This window comes from Pollachius pollachius (genome assembly GCF_949987615.1).
Source record: "Pollachius pollachius genome assembly, chromosome: 16".
NCBI lineage: Eukaryota > Metazoa > Chordata > Actinopteri > Gadiformes > Gadidae > Pollachius > Pollachius pollachius.
In genome coordinates this window covers 19,126,725-19,153,599 of record NC_136949.1, presented here as the reverse complement: position 1 = coordinate 19,153,599, position 26,875 = coordinate 19,126,725, and the positions used below count along the sequence as shown (strand labels likewise).

The 26,875-nt window shown below is 43.6% G+C and overlaps 2 protein-coding genes and 1 long non-coding RNA gene across 3 annotated transcripts in view; 1 reads left to right on the top strand and 2 right to left on the bottom strand.

Moving 5' to 3' along the window:
* Positions 1-823: 823 nt before the first annotated feature.
* ak9 (adenylate kinase 9) lies at positions 824-15,754 on the bottom strand (the record flags this gene model as incomplete). Its single annotated transcript, XM_079753119.1, has 34 exons — positions 824-1,032; positions 1,135-1,249; positions 1,652-1,754; positions 1,845-1,943; positions 2,055-2,224; positions 2,372-2,568; positions 2,645-2,862; positions 3,035-3,181; positions 3,452-3,653; positions 3,775-3,976; positions 4,425-4,643; positions 4,907-5,131; positions 5,998-6,069; positions 6,580-6,799; positions 6,973-7,094; positions 7,215-7,454; positions 7,649-7,852; positions 8,657-8,790; positions 10,006-10,200; positions 10,649-10,719; positions 10,805-10,886; positions 10,990-11,140; positions 11,751-11,890; positions 12,103-12,410; positions 12,494-12,645; positions 12,973-13,065; positions 13,173-13,247; positions 14,034-14,150; positions 14,253-14,405; positions 14,864-14,976; positions 15,099-15,195; positions 15,284-15,336; positions 15,411-15,474; positions 15,662-15,754. 34 exons carry the CDS (start codon positions 15,752-15,754, stop codon positions 824-826), a joined length of 5,055 nt encoding a protein of 1,684 aa, XP_079609245.1.
* A 1,373-nt stretch (positions 15,755-17,127) lies between these two features.
* Positions 17,128-18,498, bottom strand: LOC307088205. Its single transcript, XR_013812548.1, has 3 exons — positions 18,430-18,498; positions 17,930-18,041; positions 17,128-17,629 (listed from the first exon to the last, which is right to left on the bottom strand). It is a non-coding gene; the product is annotated as an uncharacterized lncRNA (long non-coding RNA).
* A 161-nt stretch (positions 18,499-18,659) lies between these two features.
* Positions 18,660-26,875, top strand: part of fig4a (FIG4 phosphoinositide 5-phosphatase a) — a 55,255-nt gene continuing 47,039 nt past the window's right edge. Inside the window, exons 1-10 of the mRNA XM_079753190.1 lie at positions 18,660-18,751; positions 18,857-18,937; positions 19,692-19,790; positions 20,181-20,301; positions 21,535-21,691; positions 22,000-22,050; positions 22,923-23,086; positions 23,595-23,723; positions 24,728-24,828; positions 25,125-25,287. Coding sequence (XP_079609316.1) covers positions 18,875-18,937; positions 19,692-19,790; positions 20,181-20,301; positions 21,535-21,691; positions 22,000-22,050; positions 22,923-23,086; positions 23,595-23,723; positions 24,728-24,828; positions 25,125-25,287 — 1,048 coding nt within the window. The 5' untranslated portion in view covers positions 18,660-18,751; positions 18,857-18,874. The remainder of the gene's footprint in view (positions 18,752-18,856; positions 18,938-19,691; positions 19,791-20,180; positions 20,302-21,534; positions 21,692-21,999; positions 22,051-22,922; positions 23,087-23,594; positions 23,724-24,727; positions 24,829-25,124; positions 25,288-26,875) is intronic.

Here is a 26,875-nt window from a genome sequence, read left to right as displayed (position 1 = left end):
AACTCCGCCACGCCTCTCTTTTTAGATTACAGGCGCGCGATCAGCTGGTTAATCATTTTCGACCCGGTCTTGTCCAGAACTGTCGTCTTTCGGGTTCTTTTACCATTACTGAAGAACATCAAGTACAGCTCTCGACTCCGGCGTTTGAGCAACGAATATGTTTGAGCCAATATGTCGAGTTGTTTCTGGAGATACATTAGTACATTGTACAGAGATCATCATTTGCATTTCACCTGCCATTTTTTTTGATGAGCGTCTCGGTCTCGAGCGCAAGCTTGTGGCAGTGTCATAGCAAGCGAACGTCACCGTTTCTAAAAGTAGTGACTAACTATAACTAATTACTTTTTTAAAGTAACGATCCAGACATGTTCCCTGGGAATGACCATTGTGCGCAATTTTCGGGCGTTTTAGTTACAGTGCCATTGCTTCTGTATGTTATGAAACTGTGTTTGTAACAAAAGAAAAAGGTGAAATAATGTACTGTACGAGTCACTTCCATACACCAATAGCATTGTATTCATAGCCTAGTAACTCAAACACCCAGTAGGCCAAAGTAAATGAAACCATACTAAAGGAAAACTAATATCAATTGAGAGCAAATTAATATGAATATGCATACATTTTTGGTTGAGATTCTGGTGAGGAAAAAAAATACAATTATTAAATTGAATGATTTTGAATAACAAATGGTAATAATTGTACCTAATGTGCCTTATTTTATCAGGCAGAAAACCATAAATGAATCCAGGAAATATATAGAAACTTCACACAATCCAGTTGATATCATCCTTTAAACACCCCTCAATACTGTAACTCATACATGCTACACCAAACTAGCAGTGCCTGGGTGGTCTTTTAAGGCCAGGAACCTGTGCAGTTTAAACTCAAAGTCAACAGGCTTTGTACTGGGAGGTCTGCAGGTCTTCCCCATGATGGAGTCCAGGTAGGGGATGAGCTCACAGCTCTCCTCAAACGAGGCCAGTTTCTTCCGGTACTTCTGGCGGACGTAGACTGAACTACGGGGGTTAAAGGCTGTTGGAAGAAGTTATTATTATTTATTATTATTATTATTTATTTTTATTTATTTATACTTGATGCCTGATCAGGGCTCAGTTTTTCATTAGACTTGTTTACCTTTCAGGTAGAAGGGGATGTAGAGGAGAGCAGAGGTTTTCAAACTCAGGAAGGGATACTTTGGTTTGAGACACCCAACAGCTGTCATGGCCTTGATGATGGCTTCAGCCACCCCCTGACAAAGGAGAAGAAGAGCAGACTTGAGTCAAAGCCCATATCTGCTGGACATTTTATTAAACACCCCTTTTCAACATTTACACCCAATAGGCATCCGCAACCTGTTCTTGCAAACCTTTTCTAACCTGCCTGCCCCTCAAGGTATGGTAACATCAACATTTTCAATGTCAGTTGAATATAGATAAAGTTGGAGCATAATGAATGCAGTGATTTGTAGCATGTTTTAATACATTTGTAACTGACAACAAAAAGCCATGAGTGAAATGTGAGTAAGATACAATGAAACAGACATGTCATATCTATCTTTGATTATTGTGGCCATTCTATGACTGACTTGGTCCATGACTGCGTCCAACCCTTTGCAAACTGCTGTTAGTAAGTGTTTGAGTTTGGTTCTTACCTGTTCCAAGTAACCCAACATTGGGAGTGAGGTGAGTCTGAAAGGCTCACAGATAGGAGGCATCCTGTGGGGAAGCTTCTGGTCCCAATAGGTTTCAGGCAGCCTTAATCCATAACAGATAAATGTATGCTGATCGTTTACCTTCAAAACCATTTCATTAAAACAGTTACATTACAACGATGAATTGGCCTACCGTAAAAACATCTCCTGCTTTTGCTTTGTCTCAAAAATGTAGATATGTTCCCGATATTCCACAGCAAATTCCATATTTCCTTGGACCAGAGCCTCGTACCTAAGGTAAGGCTCAATGGATTGAATAAGAATTCTACCACAAAATATCATTTTTGTGAAACCTGTTGACCCCTTTTAGACACACACGGCTGTGTTCTACCGGGGGTCGTACCTTTGCTTCCCATCCAGATAAGTGACTGGACAGTACCCCCTCATCATCAGTTGGAGGGGGAACCTGTCCTTCACCTGACTCTCTGTCAGTGCCCGGGGCAGTAGATGGGGGGGTGGGAGGGGGTGGGGACACCCAGGGGTAACAAACGCACCTGGAGTGGTCAGAAACCTCTGCAGCCACCAGGGATCAAACACATCAGGGTTATTCATGGTGGAACTTTTGAATGGGGATTAACATGCTGCTAAATAGCAAGCAAGAGCTGATCATTTTGCATTTTTGCACTATTGCCATAGTGAAAAAAAAAAAAAGATATGTACCTCTAGGTGATCAGCGCAACACATCTTGTAGTAGTGTGCCCTGTATTCAGCTGCCAATGCCAGCAAAGTATTGCCTGAAGTGTCCACCAAGTGGCAGAACAGAGCAAGACAGACTGGGCAATACAGACCAAACTCCCCCAGACGAGACTGGAGCTCCTTGGGGGTGATACATAATCTGTTGATGCAGGCTGCCTGCCCTACATGATACATCAGGTTTAGAGCAATACAAAAGGATAAGACAGAAGTATAGATCGATTATCGCTCCAGTCTTGCCTTTACTGCTCCTGTCCAAGTAGCTGTGGATGTGATTCATGCCCAGGCGGATCTCCTCCAGAGCCTGGGTCCAGAGCCACCATGTGCTCCTGGATCCCTCCAGCAATGTCCAGTTCCCGTACTGTTGCTGAAAGTGACGCCTCACTGTCACTGCCTCCTGCTTGTAGTGAGCGTTCCGGATGTGGAGGATCTCAGAGCTGTCGGGCATCGGGTGAGGCCTAGGATGCAGGGTTAGAGGGAGAGTCAGGTCGCCAGAGCAGCTCAGAAAATCCTGTTCTGTTCATCCTGTTCCAGTAACATTCATGACAAAATATTATTAGCAGCCCAAGACTTCAGACGCCAGATGCGTGGCTGTGGTGGCTGATGCTGTTGTTGAGGTTCGCGCTTTACTTGTTGGCTCGGCTCTTGTCCAGAAGGCCCCTCTTGAGCACATCTGCAGTGTCCAGCGCCAGCTCTAGCACCGCCATGGGGATTATGCTGCGAGCCTCCATCAGCTCTGCCTGCCTCAGGGTCACAGGGAAGCCATCCAGGATATAGCTGGCAAGGTAAGAAACACAGCTTAGCTTTTCTTATTTTTTAACCCATGTTACTCATGTTAGTGACCACACACACACACACACACACACACACACACACACACACACACACACACACATGCACGCACACACACAAAGTAACATTGTTGTTTTTCCATTTCTTTCAAATTCAAAAATTCCCATTTTTGTGAAGAATAACTATGTAATATTATGGCAGACTTAAAGCCACCATATCTCAACAACCCCGCTCCCTACATCTCCTACATCTCACCCTCGTGTGCTGCACACCTGGCTCATCAGCGCCACCTCCAGGCACTGGACAGCCAGTTCGTCTGGCACTGTGAGGCCCGAGGAGAGTTGCCTTTTCATCTGTGCAGCCAGCTCCGTGTGGCCCTGAGCACTCAGCACCATGCGCATGGCCCCGCCGATGGAGAGCCGTGCAAGGCCGTGCTCCTTGACAAACATCTGGCTCACTGATAGGAAGAGAGGAGGTACGGTGTTGGTATGAGAAGAAAGAAAGAAGGCAAGAGAAAGAAAGAAATGAAAAAATAAGGGCTAAATTGCCCGGTGACTTCTGACACACTTGACTCTAACCTGTGGTTTTCCCAGATTTGGGTGGGCCGATCACAGCCACTCTAATGGGTAGTGAGGGGTTGGGCTTGTTCTGCCTAAGGTACTTGATGGGGTTGAGCCTGAAGGTGTTGCGGGTCGCCTTGGAAGCAAATAAATATATGTAGTGGTGGAAGAGCAGCGCGTATGGGGTGTGGACTGGCTGGATCAGATCTCCTTCTATATACTGGAGAGAGAGAGAGAGAGAGAGAGAGAGAGAGAGAGAGAGAGAGAGAGAGAGAGAGAGAGAGAGAGAGAGAGAGAGAGAGAGAGAGAGAGAGAGAGAGAGAGAGAGATACAGACACAAACAGAGAGCTTATGGTAATAATGTATATATTGTTGTATTGGATTGTGATTGTATTGAGTGATTCTTTTGACTTCACAAAGTGCTCCTACAAGTTATATGTCTGTTGGTAAAGAAATAACTCTTACAAAACTAAAAAGGAAACAACTTTGCCTGTATCTCACATCACAATGCTCCAGTAGTTGTGAACGCCAAGATTGTAAAAGAGAATTCTGTCGGCTACTGCGCTTATAAGTGTATCTTATAGTACATTTTCAGTGTCTTTGTATACTTTACATATCAGGTCAAACGTCTGGTGATGCCTGAATGAATTAGGCAGTGTTGGACGCACCTTGACAGGGTCCCAGCAGCGGTAGGCACTGTGGCACTTGTAGGAGGCTCGCAGCAGCTTGCGGGCCAGGCTGTAGCTCAGGGGCTGGCATCTCTGGAAGAGGGACTCCCTGTTAGCCAACAGGGGCTGGATCACCTGGAGCATCTGGGAGCGAACACTCTGCAATGTTCGGGCTGCTTTCACAGACACGTTGGGGATGCTTTGTTCAACCAGGATTTCCTAGTATGACATTTGAAAAACATTGAAGCCCTTTGGTGTTTCTTGGTCATTTAGAAGCACTGCTTTGATTGCATTCAAACAACACTGGTGTGTAGTGAACACATTTCCATTAAGAATCAAAATCAGAAGTCACAATTCCATTAAGACTAGATCTTTCACTATACAGGAAATCATCATGAACCATTTACTGACAGCAGAAACAAATTGGTATTGTTTCCTCCCTCTTTAAAGATGACATAAACAGATGTTTATGAGGTCTGTACCGTTACGACGGAGAGGCCGTTGTCGTCCATGTCTAAGCACAGTCCTATCTTCATCTCCAGCCTCTCAGCGGCTGCCTCCTCGCTCTCTTCACTCCCACTGTCATCTTCCTCATCCTCCTCTGGAGGGAACTCATCCCGCAGTATGGCCTCCACTTCCACCTCTACGTTGTCACCAGACTTTTCGTCTTCATCGTCATCCTCCTCCTCATCACTCCCTCTTTTCTGCTGAGTGAAGGTCATGAGGGTTAGAAGGCGGTGGAAATGGTGGAAAATAAATAGCCTATGCTCAGTGTAACAGTGGTCATACAGCGCGGTTCAGTCCTGCACACAGTTCAATAACCAACACAACACAATCAAACATGGGCGATAGCAAAAAACAAACAAATTTTATTTTGTAACATAATTCACACATTCATACCAACAGGCCACATATGTTCTTGGCGACTAGAGAGGCTTCTTTCCCATCCTAGGGAAGCGTCCGGCCCATACAACAAGCCATTCATTCATGTACCAATTCTAGAGATACGAGCGGCCCAGGTGTTCGAGAGACCCTGAAGCTCAAGGCCACAAAAACAAGTGTAATTCCCGCACATAGCCACAAACCAAGTTGCAATGCCAACACATAGCCACAAGAGAGCAGCATAGAGACACACACGGGTATCCAGGGGGCGGGAGTTCAGCACCATGCTTAGCCAATCAGAGCACATAACTGAGTCCACACCTGCCCAGTATTAAAGTCCCAACACATAGCCCAGGGAGCCAGAACAACAGGGGGCCAGAATCGCCAGAGGATAAGGGTAAGGTCAGGGGGGCGTTTGCTCAAAAAAGGTTGAGAACCGCTGGTTTAGATGTTGGTTGTGCTGTATTGAATTTAATAGTGTTTTTGTGTATGTGTGTGTGCGCTTGTGTGTGTGTGTGTGTGTGCGTGTGTGTGTGCACATGTTTTATATGTGTGTGCGTGCGTTCCTGCATGCGTTTGTGTCTGTGGTGTGTGTTTGTGTTTATGTGTGTGTGTTTCTGTTTGTGAGTGCACATGTTTTATATCTGTGTGTGTGTTTGTGTGTGCATGGTTGGGTGCGTTTTATGCTCACCGATTGTCCTCTTGCCAGCTCCAAGGCTATCTTCTCTAGTAGTTCAGCTCTTCTCTTGATGATGGCCTCCTCCTGTAGCAGAGACAGATGCTATATCCACGCTACTCCAGCTAGATCTAAGAATGCTGCTGTTATGTATGAGCTCCTTTCAGCAGCATTTTCAAAAAGCACCGTCAATCCACACAGTCAAACTGTGTATGTCCGTACAAAAAGCCTTTTTCCCCTTTCCAGTTCGTCTCTGATGGGCACACCCAGAACACAAGTCTGGATTACCTCACATCCATACAACAGTGTTTTCTTATAACGCTCCATTTACATAAGCATTCATTCCCTGCCTACACTAGGAGACGCACAGGTGACCAAATGGATCAGCTTAGGAGAGTCAAACGTTGTCAAATGTCTCTTTGAAAACGTCAGGTGTTGGTGGACCAAAACAGTTTCAGTGTGGATGGACCATCAACTATGTGCATTTTCAAATGCATCCGCATTAGTGTGGACACGGCCACAGAAATATGTCCTTCACTCCTCATTCGATGACCATCCCACCCTCGCCAGGTACACACTGAACTCCAACTGGCTCACCTGAAGCTTGTGTTTCATGTCCCTGGCGAGCTGCAGCTGGGCTCTGCGCCGCTCGCGCCGCTCCCTCCAGGCCTGGAGACGCGGCGGCAGCAGATGCTTCACCACGTGACTGAGGTCGGCCGCCATGACCAAAGCCAGGTCAGGGAAGAGCTGCTGCTCCACCATGTAGGTCACCTCCTCTGGGCTCTGGGGGAAGCCCTCCAGGATGAAGCCTGTGGACCTGAGAGTGGAACAGAAAACACATCACAGAGTTCTGTGTAAATCATACATACATACATACATAACAACCTCAGTATGACTGAAAGTAAAATGGTGAAACACATATGGTGATGAGAATGAGGAGTCCAAGAGAGGAGGGGGGGGGGGGGGGGGGGGGGGTTGAGGTGACATTACCTGTAGGGCTCTTGCTCCCAGTACAGGGCCAGCACGGTGTCCAGTACCTCTGAAGGCAGTGGGTCCCCATCCGAGAGGTAGGCTTTGATGGCCGCCTCGTCCTCGCTCAGCGTCACCTGTTCCTGTTGGAGCCCATTCACAACCACTGCAGTGACTGGACAGCCATAGGGAGACCTCCACAGGACACCTAAAGGAGGATTAGTTCTACACTTTACAGTACTCCATGATCTGTGAAGGCTGACCTCAGGCTCCTCCTCGTGCGGTGCCTCTGTTCCTCCGGACTCTTCCATCAGGTCCTCCTTCTCGGGGCGCTCGGCCTCGTCGGCGCGGACCACACGGCTCTGGGTCTTGGCGAGAATCAGCTCCTGGAGGCGCTCTCTGAACTGGATGTGGAAGATGCCCAGCTGACGGGCCAGCCAGCTGCCGTGGAAGGACTTCCCCGACCCCCGGGCACCGAGCATCAAGACCCTCAGTGCAGGGGGCTGAGGGGAAACCAAGAACAAGAGTTAGGCCCCTTCGTCTGGGTCTCTGGCTTTCTTCTTTTCCTTTCTTTATTTCTTTCTTCATTTCATTTGTCCTATTTTTCTTTCCTTTTTCCTTTCTTTCGTTCATCTTTCGTTCTATCTTTTCCTATTCTCTTTCTTTATTTCTTTCTTTTCCTTACATGTTACAGTACCTTCAGCGGCCCAGTCTTTGCCAAAAACTCCTTGGGCTGGAGGAGAAAGCGGTCCCGGGCCTTGGTGCTAGAGAAGGTGTAGGTCTTCTCACGGTACTTGGCAGCGATGTCGTCCATCCCGGGTACCAGGACGTGGCGGTCTTTCAGAGCCACGGGGCAGAAATGAAGGGTGTCCCCAAACAATCTCTTGGATGCTGTATCCTCCTGAAGTGGTGAGGGGATCACAAAGGGGGAATGAAGGATGAAAGGTCAGAGTCACCTATATGTATTCAAGTCAATAATGTCTGTTTCCTTTTTTCATTGTGGAGGGACTAGGGTTAAGCTGCTTTCACGCCGCCTCCATTCATTTCAATGAGGGAAGGGCGGCAGAGGGGAGGCGGTTACAAAAGGGGCTGAAAACCAGGAAGCAGTTGCCGCCCACGTGAACGCGCACAGATTTTGCCCTACGGCTCAGCTTTCCCCGTGCTGAAACTTTCAGCGGCAGCCGCCCGGCGGCAGCAGCAGTAGCAGCCGCTTTTGAAAACGCCGGGCCCTTCACACCGCCGCGCTGAACCCTCCGGCAGCGAGGCGGTTATAAGGGCGGTTATAAGGGCGGTTGGCGTGCGGCGGTGTGCAAGCACCTTTAGGGTTAAAAGCCCTCCACAGTGTCTGGGGAGAGACTTCTGAACCGAGGACACCGACAGAGACTGGGTGAGTTCATTCAATGATGCATTTGTACTATGCACAGCTGCTGCAGGCTTACCTGCATTACCTCATTAACCTTCCCTCTACATTAACATCAGCCTCTCATCAGCCACAGAGGAGAGAGGTTGCACACCAGTAACGCAGGCAGAACCAGGGCGGGGCAAGCGGAAGAACTCCTTCCTTTTGTTTGAACTGAATTCAGTTACAAATGTGTTCTTTTTTAAATTTCTACTACTGTTCTGGATGTTCCCCCCGAATATCCTTAATATATGTTATCAGGGATATTTTTTATTAACTGCATCTTAATCGATCTCCTTGTATGACCTGGTTCTCTCCTGTTGCTGGGTTCTCCTCGTCCTCTTCCTCTTCTTTCACCACCTCCTCTAGGGCCTGAGAGTCGTCCTCCTCTTCCTGGAGGTCCACCTCTGTCACCTCCCACCCAACGTACTGGAACGGCTCTGTGGAGGGTGTTTCATAACCATAGATACCATGTATAGATACCATGTATAGATACCAGGGGATATTTAAATAGAAAATGTCCAACATTTATTGTAGATTGTCGCAAGTTGTTTTTTTTATTTCTAAAACGTTTAATGCTGTTAACACAGGGCACATATCACATGAAGTTCAAATTTTACCAGTTCTAAATTACAACTAAAATCACGGCATTTACCATCAAATCTATCATGTGGCCATTAGCTCTCTTGTTTTGTGTTGTATTTTATAATGTTAAAAAATATAATTTAATATATAGCTAATATAATTTATACATTTTCTGTCAACTATTTCGTAAAACCTGTCTATCTTTGTATGACCTTCCTTTGGACTGCAGATTAAATTTGTTTTCTAGCTAAATGTGGAACAGTTGTCTGTTTGTTATGGGTGCCTGTTTTTCTCCTCCTGTCTATTTTCCCATCCCCCTTCTTTTTCTCAACAGGTGAGCTGCAGTGGTTTTCCCTCAACCACTGTTGTGGCCAATCAGAATTGAGGCTCATCCATACATGGAAGACACCTGTGGAACTCTCAGGCTCTCTCTCTGATCTCCGCTGGCATGCTGGTTGCTGTCTCAGCCGTTCCATTGTGTTTTGTTTGAGCCTTAGTTCAACTTGTAAAAGGTATGTGGTGGGAAGTAGGAGTCTAGGTAAGTTGGGTACCCTACACATGCATTCACGTAGGTACTTCTTTGTTTAACACACTAGGTCAGTTGATTGTTGCCACCCTTGTATTTTCGTGAATCACCCTTTTTTGGATAGGCAGAGTAGGCCTTTTGTTGTTTGGTTTTGGTTGCAGTTAGTGAATAGTAAGACCTAGTTTTGTTGTACTTTTATCACGTTTAATTTGTTTGGCAACTACCGTTTAGTCCCTTCTTCCCCCACAGGTTTGTTTTGAAGGCTGTTATACTTTTGTCCTGAGTTGTGAAACTAAATCCCTTTACTTTTGCCACCTTTACCTTGACTCTGTTAATATTAATTGGTTGTTGTGTTTTGTCCTTATTTTTTCCCCTGGTTCCACCAAAGGGGACGGTACACCGTTGCTACTATTAAACAGATGAACAGATTTTGATCATTTAAGTTTTCTATTTGCGGTGGATTTAAACAAGGATACTGTGTCAAACTCTGACACAGCACGCACAGACAGACAGACAAAGACACAGACACACTAACAACACTTACTCTCCATCTGGTGGACCACCTCATTCAGGAGGTCCCCGGGGCTCTTACTGCTGATATCCAGCAAGACCAAGCTGCTGGTTATAGCGGGCGCCATGCTGTCCCACTCCCCCAAAAACTCCTTGATCCGCAGTCTATGGCCATCCATCTCTGGAACGTCTGGGTAGCCCATCCCCCACTGCTCAGGGGGGACCATATCTTTAAGGATGGAGAGGTGAACAAGGGAGCAAGGTGGAGCATCATGTCTTTAGTAGGGGACAGGTGAACAAGGGAGTCAAGGTGGAGGATCTTGTCTTTAGTAGGGGACAGGTGAACAAGGGAGTAAAGGTGGAGCACCATATCTTTAGTAGGGGACAGGTGAACAAGGGAGTCAAGGTGGAGGATCATGTCTTTAGTAGGGGACAGGTGAACAAGGGAGTCAAGGTGGAGGATCATGTCTTTAGTAGGGGACAGGTGAACAGGTAAATCTGGGGAAAACTGTTTGGAGAAAGATTGTATTAGTTTTTTTACAGGGGAAGATTAGATGCAAAACAGGCAATTGGGTCTCATGGTGTTTATAAATGACTTGTCAGTCAGATGAAGAAGGGGGGGATTGGCTCAGACAAAAAACAGATAAATGATAAAGATAAAAAATAAGAGGATTCACCATAAGCTTCTTCCTCTACGGTCTTCATTTGAGGCTGCGATTCATCCACTTCAGCCTCCGGTCCTGGCTCCCTTTGAGTTTTAGAGTCAGAGAGAAGGCACCTAATGAAACTGTATCAATAACCCCGCTGTAATAGGATCTGACAGCAAGTTTTACCGTTCTTCCTCCAGCCTCCTCCTAAGGGCTTTGTCCACAGACCCCCGGTCCATCTCATACATCCTCTTCAACAGAGTGCTCCCTAGAAGCAGAGCAAGGGACCAACTGATGGTGTGTGTACCTAACCCTGCCCAGAGTGTGTGCATGTTTGTGTGTTTGACTTTTGTCTAGAGTTTCTCTCCTACCTCTGTCAGTGGCGTCTATGAGGCAAACGAATAAGTCTGGCAACACCCCAGCATGGGCCTTCTGTAGGCTGGCGAGCTGGGAGAAGTTATTAGGAAAGTTGTCCAAGACCCAGCCAGCCTTTATTGTTGCGTCTACATCTGCCTCTTCAATCTGCAATACGGCAACCACATGAGCAAGAGCTTCACGGAGCTTAGAGGTCCCTTATTTTACCACAATGTGGGATGTTGTTCGGCCATTGCATTTACATTGAGGGAATTTAGCAGACGCTCTTATCCAATGCGAATTACTTACATTTGTCAGAAGAAGGTGAAACAATATAGCGCTGTCAGTACAGTAAGGATGCTCATAGAACCAAGTGCTTTGTGCAAAGCACTCACAATCTCAACATTGCAAGCCATTTCACAAACTAATCCAGTGACATCAAAAGAAGGAGCAACTGGTATGCTGGTCTATCCACCAAAATATATGATGGATAGACCAGCATATCAGTTGGTTCAATCCTATGAGTAGGCTGGTAGCTTGATCTACCCTTTGTCCATCTGGTTGGACACACTCATGTGTACTGTCACTAAAAGGTAGACTGTGAAACGGCTTGTAATGGCTTATCAACATCACACCCGGAGGTAAAAAGGGATTTTTAAAGACTTGTGTTTAAGTTGATTAAGATCCCGATTGATATTAATGATACAGGCACCTCCAGCTTCCAATATGAGTTTTCTTAATGTAATGGGCACCTGCAGCTACCAAATGGGAACCGTACCTCTTTAATGCGCTTCTCCAACATTTCATAAATCACTGTTGGAGGAGGAGAATCTGAGCCCATTGGTTGGTCTGTGGATGGTTCGCTAAAGGATGGTTCTGTTAACACAAACTCCTTCACCACTGGGTGATCATCTTTCACTGTAAAAAGCAGATGACAGGCATTACGAGGTCAGAAAAGATAGCTCAGATAAGATGCCAGAAGATATCCTTAAATTAAAGCAGACAGGAAAACCCGCTTAAAGTGCTGGACATAATATAAGCAGGATGGAGGAGGAATATTAATAGGATTAAAGATAGATTCAATCAATTTCAAGTGGAATAAAGGCTAACACCAGTTTAGTATAGCTTACCCTCATCCTGTTGGTCATCTTGATCCATTTCCATCTCTATTTTCTCCACACCTGTTTGGATGGCATCCTCTGTGGTTTTGTCCTGCTCCAGTGCGGCCAGGAGCATTAGTGCCTCGACGTCCACCACTGTGGCTCCATAGTGCCGGGCCAGAAGGCCACACAGAGTGCTCTTCCCTGACAGCGGAGGCCCCACCACGGACACCATACAGGGTGGGGAGGGCATCGGAGGACGCAGGTACCGTCGAGGGCTCTCTAGAAACTTCTGGTAGGCCTCCTTGGATGACAGGAAGTAGGCCTTGGCCTGGAATCTGTTAAGCGGATGCATGTGGGATGTAAACAGGTGAATGTCTTTTAATAGTTTTTCTGAGTTTTGGTTTGGCCCCACACTCACCCAACACAGAACTTAGACGTGCCCTGAATGATGCTGCCCTCTTGTAGAGCTACAGGACAGGTCCGGCCCCAGCGACTCCTCCTCCACCGGAAACCAGGAGCCACGTTATCAGAGGAGGACATGACTCTGTGCAGGTCCTCCTGTAAAGTGTCCTGTTAAGAGAACACACTTTTCAGCATATATCGTACGGAGTCATGAGAGAATCCTAGATTGCATTATTTGCTTGTTGAGCTGTTTTACTTGAAATCCAACAGAAAAGCAAGGGTGAAAGCCGTTTAACATTAGGGTACACAGGAGTTAGAGAAATCTCCAGCTGATAATCTTTCGTTTAAATAACAATCCATTACATTTGTCTATGTGTATCGAATTTTCTGATGACTAAGTTAAAACAAGTAGAGCCTCGGTGAACTGCCGTGGGTCTACTTCTTCATAGACCCACGGCATCGGTTACCAGTGTATTCTCAAATGCAAGAGCTTACCATTTCAGTAGGAAGAAGCTCGTCGGATTGACTCAGTAGGACGGGAACTGAAGCGCGTTTCAATGCCAACGCTTCCAGACGATACATAATAGACTGGAGACACAAAGCCATCCACAAAATGGCATTGATGCAAGAAGAACAGAGTGTATAATGATTTAAACAAAATTATTTGAATAGCCTGAATGGGAAAAGGGCCTTGCCATGTAAAGCTCATCGTGTCTGTTGTTTCCATCCAGTTCAAAAAGGTAGAGAGGATTGTGTTCCGCCATGTAGTCCTAAGAGATCACCGGTTAAGATGTTTACCAATACTGAAAACAAAAACGAATCAATACAAACGTGGTCTTGAGTTTTATTGCAGGGTCCTCAATTTTAGATTAATACCAGACTGTTAGATGTTTACGTATGGTTCGGTCTAATCTAATCAGTGAATAGTGTCGCAACCCGGTCCCAACGCCTCGGGTCAGGCGGCCCAAGGGAGAGGTGGTGGATGGCATATACCGCTGATATCCACCAGTCGGAGCCAGAGAGCGTCCAGAGCGTCACCCTAATCGGCGCAATGGAGAACACCTGCGGCGGAGGACGCGGAAGACCAGGTACCCCTTCAAAAGGCGGTGAGATGTTCTCTTAGGGGGAGAACTGGGAGTCCGAGCGGAGCAGAGAACCTCAAGGACCCGATACGGACGGGTAGATCTAGCGGACCTTCCCTCAGCGGTCCCGAGGGAACCCGCACGCCCGGACGACATACACCGACACGGAACGCACCGCTAGAAGAGCGCTACCGACGGGAGCGACCTCCCTCTCCAGGGACGAGACCGGCCCGGCCGGAGAGACAATCCCCTTGGCTCTACCGTGGCTCACGTAGTCATTAGTATGATTTTTGGTTTTCCCGCGTTGGGCACAGACCCAAGCGGTTTTCCGTCGTTCAATGAATAAAAGCCTTATTGGGCTTTGAACGAACCTTGGCGTATGGTGATTTCCTGAGTGAGAGACATTCCTGGGGCCGGGTCGCCACAATAGATTTAAACAGATTTAGAGATATCAAGCCGTAACACAGGACATACCTCCAGGGGTCTCAGAATGGTGTCTTTGTACAATTTGATCCTTATAGAACATTGTTCTGCAAAGTTGTCTTGTGTCCGCACCATCTGGTCGACATCATCCTTCTGAAGCTCCTCCTTCTGCTCTCACACAATATAGATATATAATGTGTTGACTCAATTCTCTTTAACAGGTATAGGTTCTCACACTTTGTTTAAAAGGGTTTCTCTCATAATTCAGACCTGCTCTTCTTCACCCTCTTCACCCTCCTCAAGCGGACTCTGCGCTCTGCGCTCTGGCTCTTTGTTTGACTGTTCTGGTCTGGGATACATCTGGCCGGTTGCTGGGTGCTGTCTCACACCAGACAGCCTCTGGATCAAGTCCTCGTCTGGACACTAAGTATAGACAGTAAATGCATCAGCAGTACCACGTGGGAACATTCAACTTGCAGGAACATCAAGCTTTGCAACTAAATTGCATTGTATGAATTATGAAAGTGAAATTAAGCTTGCTTTGGAAAATGTATTCCTAAGAAAAAGAATTTCCTCGCAAGAGCCGTTAAACTAGGAAACAGATTAATTTCTCATTTTCCAAATTTAATAAATTCAATTTTCGCATTGAATTTATTTCTCAATTTAAATGAAGTATTTACCATACATGAATATAAGGAAAGTGTGTGTCTTGTCTATGTAGATCTTAGATGTATGATTGTGTCAGGCTGACACAGACCCTGGGGCTCTGTACCATCAGATAATATATTTGTTTATACCATCTGTAGGTTGTAATTGCCAAGTCTAACATGAAGTGGGTACAAGTACACTGTGATCAACTAAAATGGGTAGGAGAGGGAGACCTTTATGTTGATGATGACATCCGGTTTGAGCTTGAGGTGTCTGATCAGCTCTAACTGGTCGTGCATCTTCAGACACTCCTCTGACATGGAGGGAAGGCAGCTCAACACATACCCTACACCATCAAAGGATAAATCATTCATTATCAAGGCAAGGCAATCCAAGGGTATTTAAACAGCACTATCACAGCTTTAGTGTTGTACTATTGTTTATTTGGATATGCTTCCGTGGATGTACCATAATGTTGGACATCTGGTGACTGGAGCCTTTCCATAATGAGCTGGAGCACCAGAGCTTCTGGAATACATCGTCCTTCACCTAAGATCTGCGTGAGCTGGATTCGGGCCGACCATGGAACCAACAAATTAGCACAAGAGTAGTAACATTAAAAGGCTTAATAGCAGAGGGAGAAGGACGCTTACCTCCACACCCACTTTTGTTTGATGTTCTAATTGTTTGTAAATCAATTCTGTATCTGTAACGAAACAGCATGTTAAAATTCATACAATTTTGTTCTATTTTATGTGTAAACATATACAAAATACTTGCCATCAATCCAGATACACTTCCACGACTGAGATAACCTTTTGGCCAGGCTGGATTTACCTACTCCCTAATACAAAACAAAATAGCACAGTTATAGCTTTCTACAGTACTCTGTATCAAAGAGGTATACAATTATTGTCAAAGAGACTCAAGCAAGATGCCGTTAGAGAATAAAATAAAGTGTGTGTGTGTGTGTGTGTGCGTGCACGCGTCTGTGTGTGTGCGTGCACGCGTCTGTGTGTGTGTGTGATTACCGGCTTTCCAACAATAATAAAGCAAGTAGGTTTAGCCAGTAGAAACTCTGTCTCAGCTTCATCTTCACATAAATTGTCCACCAGTCGGTCCATATCAGCCGGCTTAAGAAAGATACTGCGTTTAAATTAGACACGGAGAACAGTGGTCATTATAAAGTAATCGATTAAATAATTATGAATAATGCGTGAACATATAAATAGCTTTGTGTCTTTATACAACTATTCACCGTTATTTACCGTAATTTAAGTTAAGAGAGACTCAGGGACCATTTAACAGTACAGTTTCGACCTGTTGCCGACGCAATGCATAAGGTAACCATAGTAACCAGTATGTAACCATAGTAATATGTAGGCGGAAGTCGCATTTTCCCTTTTGGAATTACCCGAATTTGTACAGAATAATAACAAAATGAACTTCAAAAAACGGGAAACTATTCTGGGCACAATAATTAAAAGAAAACGTAAATGTAACGCTTACGTCTTTACTAATACAAAAGCGTATGATTTCGCTTTTAGCCACTCAGGATGTTTGGACTGCGCGGCTGGCCGTCAGTGTTGCCAGATTTCCTACCCAATCTGGCCAAGTAGGTCTATCTGCAGCCGGAGCCACTTGCCAAACACGCCCAATGCTCTGCCAAACACGCCCATTGCTCTGCAAAATACGCCCACCGGCCAAACACGCCCATTGTTCGTTGCTATCTTATAATTGGTCCATGGTTGCCACGGTGACCATCATGTGGGAAAACAATAAACAGCGCCACAGCGCTCCATTCACTTTTTATAGAATGCAAACAAATTTAATAAAAACATACGACTCTTGTCTGTCTATACGAGCTGTTTGTGTTGAAAATAATCCACCCATTGACATTTTAGTGATGACACTTCTGTCTCAGTGATGGATTAAAAATGCGACTCGTTGAGACAATGGACCTATGGTTTAGACCTGCTGCGAACGGTACCGACCCCGAAGTCCCTTCCCATGAATGGACCTGAGTCCCGGCCCCATACCCAAGCACCGCTACTACACCTATAAGGGGTCTCAAAGCTTTCCTCCACTTTTGACATGTAGGCTAATGATCCTGGCGCCTCTCTTCTTATCCATCGTTTCCTTCGTAAGGGATCACAGCTTTTTCTTAGGTTTACAAACCGTTTTAACATTTGAATAACTTTTGAATGTGCAGCTTAACACACAACATCTTTTAGGCATGTTGTGACTTGTTGTGGATCAACCTGGATCATGAACTCAGACGCAAAGAGCATCTCCTGTCCTTCTCCTTAAGGAAAGCCTCATAGCCTATTTGTTAAAAGCATGTTTTTCTTAATTTTGTAAGCTTTGTAAAAATCTCATGCTTAACGCTTGGCAGCGGTTAAGACATTTCAGATTATTTCTATCTAGAATCAACAAAATGATATGAAGCCAGCAGTTGATATAAGACATATTTTATTAAACAAAAATGGAAGCCATAAGCAATAAAGTCAAATATAGCATGCAGTGAACTGAACTATATTCTGCAAAGCATGTTATGTTTTTTGTAAAAGTAAACCAGTGGCAACCGAGAATCAGTACTTGGACCCTTATTATTGTATTGAAAAGCTCCCAATAAATCCAAAAATGTGTGTCGTAAACCACAACTCGAACATTGTGATGATACATATTGGCTAAAGGTTGCAGATTGCACTAGAGACTTTACACTCAGTAGCATCATGTTCTCACCTCCAAATATTGGCATAAACCTTAGAATATAAAAAGCTCCATACCAAAAGTATTTAACTATCTTTGAGCCTTTTCTACCATTATCAGTAATATCACTCTGTGCAATGGTCCTTTCTGATATCAGAGGGCACTACTTTGTCAAAAAGAACAAGAGCCATTTCCAAACATTTAACTCATTTAACTGCTTAAGCCTGTACCAATAAATTACTGTGGTTAAATGAGAGATGATCTTTGTCCATGGTAACTCCACTGCCCTAAAGGAATACACAAATTTACATAAGTACAGCTCTGATGGTGGACATTGTCTTTGTATGCAATTAACTTTATACTAAGCGTCTCCATAGAAGGAAAGCTGTAAGGCCTCTTATTGTAAACATGGTCCTCGTCAGAGTCCAATGGCATCTATAGACCAAACATCATTATTGCGCCATCATGTTTAATATGCAAAGGTTTATTACTTCAAAAAGCGATCCAGGTTGGATTCAGAATGACACAGTACCAAACTAAACATACTGCATGAGCCATAAAGATACATGGAGTATCTTAGCACTGACCACTGTGCAGCTTGAAAGTCTCCTTTTTCATGCAATCGTGAAGACAGGTGGGACATTGTCTTCAAGGGTTGATTTTCCTTCCTCAGTAAAGTGGGCGAACTTCCTCCCATACCTGCAATTAAAACACCAGAGCATTACATTTATTACCAGGTCTTACCCCAAATTCCTCTTGATAATACATAAATAAATACATATTATGTTTGTAGCACCGCAGCATACTCTTCCAGCCCAAGGTTTTCCACCAGGACAACACACCACCACCGTCTCAGGAAAGAAATGTCATGCTAAAGAAAGATGCTAGTTAAAATGCATGTATTTCCTTATAGTATATTTACGGGTTGATTTAAATTGAGTTGATTGTTAGCACTTAAGCTAACTGAACCAATGTTAGTTGTTTGTTTACAATGTTCCTTAACATAACACCAGTGAATGTCTCCTCACGATCTTGAAAAAGCCTAAAAAGAAAGGTCTAATTTACAGTCAAGTGAAATTGTTCTTACCTCCATTGTTAATTTCCACTGAATATCAGCGGCAGCCATATTAGTTCTGTAGCGTTACGCACGCGCATGTGCTATGGGCGTGTTTGGCAGAGCAATGGGCGTGTTTGGCAAGTGGCTCCGGCTGCAGATAGACCCTACTCAATCTGGCAACACTGCTGCCCTTAGCAGCGTCATAAGGAGGGAGTCACCTGACCGAGTCACCTGACACAAACAACACAACGCAGGCGTCTACAGCTAGGAACGTTGATCATGCTGACTTGCCAGTCGCATTACCCATTATAACATCGTGAAGTTCAACGTCGTACTTTGTTTCAGAGGAGAGGCATGTGTACATTTGTATCGATAACGCATAGTGCTAATTTTCTGCACACCAGTGGAAACATGCCTTGCTCTTACTGACTCAGATCCATTTGATTGATTTCCCTAGTTCTCTAAAAGAGTCAACATGCCTCAGTCGTCGGCCCTCATCAGTGGGGTCCAGAGCCTGGTGGTGTACGAGACAAGAGCCGTGAGTTTTACAGTCTGATGATGCTGAAACTACCGCGAACCGACTGAATGTGTTGTATCATTGAATGAACAATGACACAATTAGACCGATTTTCTATTTTCAATGATATTCCATCGTTTTACTTTTTCTTGAAATTAGTGCAGGTACCAATTGTATGGATTATATCAGCAGATGGCAGCACAATGACATTATCTGGTGCTGTGGGATCCTGATATTTTTTAACATTGGGTTTAATTCCATAATATGCATGATGGCAATAACTAACACAACCCTGGTCATGTGCTTACACTCGTTTGAGCAGAGAGCACATTTTTTTTCAATTCAGTTTAGCTATGCTTTAATACTTTAGCTTTAGTACTGCCCCTTATGATTAGATAATATTTGGCTTTGTAAAGAGTGACATTGCTTATTGACAATCATCACAGAATCAACTAGGAAGACAACTATTATAATATTTAAGAATAGCTATATTTATTGATTCATATTCATGTATATATGTGTATATATATATATATATATATATATATATATATATATATATATATATATATACATAATGTTGAGGTTCAAAAGACATGTGGATATGTGTTGATATCTCTGGCCCCAGGTTAGGAGCCCGGACCCCAACTGAGCTCAATGACGGACATTATCATTACATGATGTGTTTGTTGTCCAGGATTGTTGAAACCCTTTTTGACCTCTATTTTTATTAGAACTATTGTTATAAATTGATGACCATTTTCTATGTTTTCAGTGGTATTACGTAGTGGGAAGTAATCAGGCTCAAACGAAACATCGCGTGCTGAAGATCGACCGCACCGAACCAAAGGATCTGCTCATCAGCGACGGCAAGGTACCGGGCGCCAACACGCCCCAACTGGGATCTTTGGAAATGTTGTTTGAAATTATACTCATAATTGAAATGTGTACGATTCTGCCCCTACCAATTAGTAGGCGGGGACTTTTCAGAACTAGCGTACCTTGGCTGGTCTGTTGGTGGGAGTGGGAGGGGTTGTGAATGAGCGGGAGGGGTTGTGAGTGGGAGGGTTTTTTCAAGTAGAAATGTTACACATTACGACTTGCATTTACTCAAAATCACTAGCACACAATAGTTGTAGAAAATTAACTTATTTTAATGCACGCATACATCAGTATCCTCTCTAGCAGAGTTGAATAATAAATGTGTATTATGTTTGAGCTCCTACTCATCGATCATGATCCAATGTTCTCTCTTTGGTTGCAGCATGTGTACAGCCAGAAGGAGGTTAGGGACCTGCTTGGACGCTTGGACCTGGGAAACCGGAAGATTGGGCAAAAGGGATCCTCTGGGCTGTCCCGGGCGGTCTCTGCCTACGGCATTGTGGGTAAGATGGCCAATATCCAATTATGGAAAATGATGCAGTCAGGTGTACAGGAAATGTGTATAGGAAATAAAGGATTGAGGTACGATACGTATAACAATATTTAAAAGGGATTTTAGCAATAAAAAACATTGATGAAATCAATACAAATATAATCCAATAGAAAACCTGAAATTAAAACCAACCAGAATTGGAACAACGGATGTGATTTTGTTTTTGTTGATTCAGCTGTTTAGTGAATATTTACCAAGTTAAATTTAATTTGAAAAGGAATTTACCTTTTGTAGTTGTGACCTGTTTTTATCAATGAATAAACAAAGTGATAGTCTTTGCAGATTTAAGATGGCCAATAGCTGCATGTAGCCTTTGAACTCAATGGCTTGGATTGATGTTAGAATGACATTTGCCAAACTGTGAAAGGAAGCGTTGGGCTGTATTCAAGGGCCAAATCAATGAGGGGTTCATTTTTCAGTGTTGGATTCAATAATCAAGCTGAGGAATATTGTTCACAGTACTATTGTTCACAGTAACATAACCAGATAACCTGATTTGACATAATAAATGAAATGTCAAATGGTAGAATTATGTCATATCTATTACATTCCTTACTGTTTGAATCACTTTCTTATACTTCAATTTATGACTTGTATATCTCATTGTTAGCGAGTTTCACAAGCAAGTTGAATTCTGGGTGTTTAGAGGAGAAAAGGGGGATAGGCTAATGTGAATCCTACTATAATTGTTTGCTCATCTTCCTTGATTTACTTATCTTCGTTCTCTCATATATTCAAACTATAGAGTCTAAAGAGTTTGCTGGATCTGAATTATTATTATTAGATTAAATCTGTTATAAAAGCATTACAACACATTTAACGTCTTACAGAGGCTAATCATGCATTTAGCCATTGCTCTATTTTGAGCAACAGTGCCAATATTGATCTTATTTTAATTTACTTGTTTATTATTATGTCTTCTATTATGTCTTGCAATTAGTACTGTGTTAATACCAGGTCTATGACTTTCCACTAGGCAAATCCAAGGGTGACTAGTATAATGCAGGCCTTGTTTTCGTCTGGTTAAAACTGTGTTCGAGGCCATTGTGTTGAAAACAGATTAATAGTGAGTAGGAATACATTGAAAGCGACATGCCTACAAGGTGTATCTATGCAAGGGACTCACCCTGATTAACTAATTGCTAATTACGGTTGAATGACGGTTTATATGTTTTTCCATCAGGCTTTGTGCGTTTCCTGGAGGGCTACTACATTGTGTTGATCACCAAGCGCAGAAAGATGGCCGACATTGGCGGTCACTCCATTTACAAAGTAGAAGACACCAGCATGATCTACATCCCAAACGACTCTGTCAGGGTCACACACCCCGACGAGGCCAGGTACTGCACTACTTAATGACTCAGGGTCACAACTGACGAGGCCAGTTAATGTACTTCTTAATGACTCAGGGTCACACCACGACGCCAGGTACTGCACTACTTTTTCTGTTGCATTGCTTTATTCTTCTATTAATCTCTCAGGGTCCCGTTGAAACCATTGTTTGCCTTTCTCTCTGTAATTCTTTATTTATACTTTTTCGTTATTTTTCTCTTTTTCTGTTAATTCTCTTTTAATTATTATTATTTTTCTTTCCTTCTTTCTTTATCCTATGATTTGTTTGATTCCATATGCTCTGTGCTCGTCCTAGGTATGTGAGGATCTTTCAGAATGTCGACCTGTCCAGCAACTTCTACTTCAGGTAAGATTGGGTTCAGAGTCCCCCATTATTATACATGGTCCATGATAATGTATGGGTCATTATATAAGGGTCCATTATACATGGGTCCTTTATAATACATTGGTCCATTATAATACATGGGTCCCCATTATAATGCATGGTAACATTATATTATATGGGTCCCCATTATGATACATGGGGTTCCATTATAATGCATCAACGTTTGCTGCTCAGATCAGTATGTTCTAGCTTGTGAACCAGGGCAATGAATGGATTTGAGAGTGGGATCTGTACAGGATCTCATGAAGAGATTTACTGCCGGTCACTTGCTTAATTGTCCCTATCAGTATAATTGTAATCCGAGGAAGAGGATGTCTCTTCTGCATGTAGATATAAAAGAAAATCTGTGACATGTGCCTGGCCAACATCGCATGGCATTCAATACAAAAGGAAATCCAGTTAAAGATGTACACAATACATTGTCAGAAACTCCAAAGGGATCACTATGTAACTCCTCTCTGACAGCACTCCGCCATATACTGCCCCTGTTCTCCATGAAGGACTCGCTCATCTGTTTCTACAGTTTAGCAAAATGTTCATCTTCATTTGATCGGCCATATTAAGATTTATTTTTGGCAGGCCAATTCAATACATTTTGCCTCATTCATTCAATCATGCATTATATTACATAGTATAACATAGTATTACATAGTATTGGCAATGTCCTTACTAGACACTGGTACTGCTTGTTTGCATGGCAAAACATAAACATTTTCAGTGTTGTTTTTTTGGCTAAATATAGAATATAAGTTGAAGGTTTTAAAAGCTCAAATATGTCTATAACCATATTTCTACATGATTTATTATTGTTGGTGTGTTTTGCTGTCCTCCAGCTATAGCTACGACCTGAGCCACTCGCTGCAGTACAACCTGACCATGCTGCTGAGGCCCTGGGAGCTGAGCTCCACGGTGGAGCCCTCGGTCGACGAGGAGCACCCCTCACAGAGCCGCCAGGACAGCTTCGACATCTTCGAGGACGAGGGACTTCCCATGCAAGGTCACTTTCCATCCCCCCGTTAAATGAATAATTTGAAGTGATTGAGTAGACAATTTAATGTTTTTGTCTGTAACTGAGACAATGCCAATCTTCTGACTTCTTTGATGTCTAGAATATTTGAGCTGTATTGCATCCTTTCAGACATTTCCACTTTCCCCCATAATGTATTGCAAACTAACTTGGCCTCCCCTGTCCTGGCAGACTTTAGCCGTGGCCAAGCCACACCTGTTCACTATGGACACTCCTTGGTTTTTACTGCCCTCGAAGTGTCCCCATAAGAATCATGTTGGTCAATCACTATCTGTGTCTTCCCATGATGATGAGGAAGACACAGTTCAATCAAATACTTTGCTCTCAAGAAGTTTCCTGAAATCTTGACTTAACCAATTCCCCATTGTCTCTAGCTGTGTTCAGTGTTGGCACATGTACTCCGACCAAGCTGGCCTTTTCATAGTTTGACCCCACCGGGGAAAATGTGTTTGTGACCATGGTTCTGTGCTGTGTCCAGTGGTGAACGGGCTGAAGAATGAACCCTACCTTAAGTATGTGTGGAACGGGAAGCTCCTGGAGCGGGTCAAGGACATTGTTCATCATGATTGGCTGATGTACATCATCCACGGCTTCTGCGGCCAATCCAGTATCCTTCTTCAAAGCGCGCTGCTGCTTTCTCTGGGTGTGTGTTTGGTGTATTCAACAATAGTGCATTGGGTTGGTAATGCTATGGACATTAAATATGGAGGTAAAACAATATATTGATTCATATTCTACATGAGTTCAAATATTTACAATAATTCAATTCAATATTATTGTCTAGCCCTTAATCACCATTACAGTCTCAAAGAGCTTAACAGGCCAAATATTTATTTTGTTACATTTAAGTGAGCTGTGTTTCTTAATTATTCAATTGTTAGCTTTTAATTGTTGAGTGCATCAAATGCATAATCCAATTTTTAGGTAAGTTTCTGTACATATCTTTGCCAGAACTTGTGCATAACCAATTATGAGGTAGAAATAAAACAAAACAAACAAAATGGCAATTAAAAAATGGTGATCTGCTGGCTAAACAGGGGCCAGGAAGGATGCCTCCAATCTGGTAAGTGAATAGTCGGTTAGAAGGTTGGACTGGTAGCACAGGGTGAGGGTGCATGTGGGTTTTCTTCTTACATAATGCATTTCTTTTTCTTACTTTTCTAATATTCATATATTATATTTTCTAATATCCTCCACTTGAAGTCATATTTCAAGTGGAGGATAATGTTGCCGTCTGCTAGCTCTGTGATCCAGTGTTGGGCTCAATTTGCTGGGCCGCCTCCCTTCCATCATGGCATTGTTTTGTGGTTGAAGGCTAATTTGTAATGTTTATATCATAATCAATGTCTCTGTTGTCTGCAACATCAATTGAGTCATTTCTTGGAAAATGGGCAGGCGCATCTACCCAGGGAGAACTGGTGCCCTCGCTCACTGCTCAAGAGGAAAGTGGAGGAGAAAGAGGTCAATGAAATCAGCCAGAAGAAACAGATTTCAAGTGTCCAGTGCTCACCATCATCAGCATTATGATACTAATCGATTAGGGGGTGTTTTACTTTGCTCCTCTCTGGTGGTTGATGGTTTAAGTCATGTTCCCTAACCCCGGCCATGCAGAGCTGGTCATCTACGGCCGGCCCGTCCACGTCACCCTCATCGCCAGGCGCTCCAGCAGGTTTGCCGGCACTCGCTTCCTCAAAAGAGGAGCCAACTGTGAGGTAAAAGGGTTTCCAAGACAACGTGTGTGTGTGTGTGTGTGTGTGTGTGTGTGTGTGTTAATCTGACCTGCCATTGTACAGTAGATGTGAGTGTATTGTGGTTCTAGGAAAAACATGGATGTCAGACTTCTTGATAGTTTGCTTATAATTAGCCCTCGCTGATCATCTAATTGGAGCAGATTCATTTATTCTCCTCCTATTGTTCACTAGAATAACAAAAGCACTCTAAAGGGTTGCCCACGCCCTTTACGTTAAGGCTTGTTGATTTGCTTGTTTTTTCTCATGTCGGCACCCAGGGTGACGTGGCCAACGAGGTTGAGACGGAGCAGATTATCCACGACGCCTCCGTCATGTCCTTCACAGCGGGTAGCTACTCCTCCTACGTCCAGGTGCGAGGCTCCGTACCCCTCTACTGGTCCCAGGACATCTCCACCATGATGCCCAAGCCCCCCATACGATGTGAGTCCAGTTCGCAAGCCACGCATGTCACTCAGTTTGTGAAAGCTGATCTAGGGTGTAATGGATAGGCAGTCTGTTGGAGGATGTCCGGCGAGAACTGAATCAGGATGCTGAGCTTTATTACGACCAAGGGTGGAGTTATGACCTGATGGAACGACTGGTTCTGGAAACACAGACAGAATGAATAAGTATTCCACTTGATAAGTAAATTACACTTATACATCTGACACGTACATAGATAACCTATATTGTGCACAGACATCCCTAATTAACTTTCCCTGTTCCTATTACTGGTAATAACAATGTCTAATTCTTATCTATCTAGCATTATTATACAATAATTGAGCTGCTGGTAAAAAACATACAATTAAACATTAAACACAATTAAGCAAAGGTGTTCACATGGATGGCAACGCACGTTCACATGCAAATCTGTATCCACCCCCCCAGAACATGTTATCTCCCCTAGGTAGGGACTTATATCGTCTTCAACCAGCTTGACGTTGTGTATGCCCACGGAAGTATATACATATCATTTACCCCGAACACAGTGGGTTCATTACTCTTAAGTTATATAAATCGATATAAACAACTACCATACCTCTCACTCATGTGACCAGGGATTCAACACTGTGATGGAAATGATTAATAATGCATGAACATAAGCTCATCTCTTCAAGGGGGCAGTTCGTCTGATACCCTGTGTTTAACAAAACAAAGATGCAGCTATTAAAGTTGATTTCCATGCCTTGTCAACAGCCCATTTTCCATAAACCACTTCTGGTTATCTGGTTGCAATAGGATACTATCTATGATGCAGGTTAACTAGCCTAATGAGCTTGCAAATACACATAAACATAATATTAACATATTCATTGACACGTTTGTAAAAGCTTGGCTCGGTCGAGATGCGTTTCTTGGTCAGCCAGTGGTCTTTAGATGCCCCATGCCCTCATGAAACGGGGTTGACCTGTGAAGTCGACTGCTGCAGGCAGCTCGCACTATTTATTACTAAACCTTAAAATACGCACACCTGTTGTTATTCTGAGGTTGAAGCTATTGTGAATTCAGGCCAGATTGTCCAGGCAGTAGAGCGGGGACGACTTTTCCGCACCTTATCCTTTCATATTTACCACAGCCTTTTGAGGTCAAGATGAATAGAGTTGAAATCAGGACTCCCTAGTATTTTACCTACACTACCGTGTAAAAGTTTGGGGTCACTTAGAAATGTCTTGATTTTTTTTTAAAGAAAAGCACTGTTTATTTTAATGAAGATAACATTAAATTAATCAGAAATACAGTCTAGACATTGTTAATGTGGTAAATTACTATTCTAGCCTGAAACTGCAGATTTCTTATGGAATTTCTAAATAGGTTTACAGAGGCCCATTCCACTAACCATCACTGCTGTGTTCTAATGGTACATTGTTTAGCTAATCGTGTTAAAAGGCTAATTGATCATCAGAAAACCCTTGTGCAATTAGGTTAGCAAAGCTGAAAACTGTCGAAAAAAAAGTGTGAGTTTTCATGGAAAACATGAAATTCTCTGGGTGACCCCAAACATTTGAACGATAGTGTAAGTGTACTA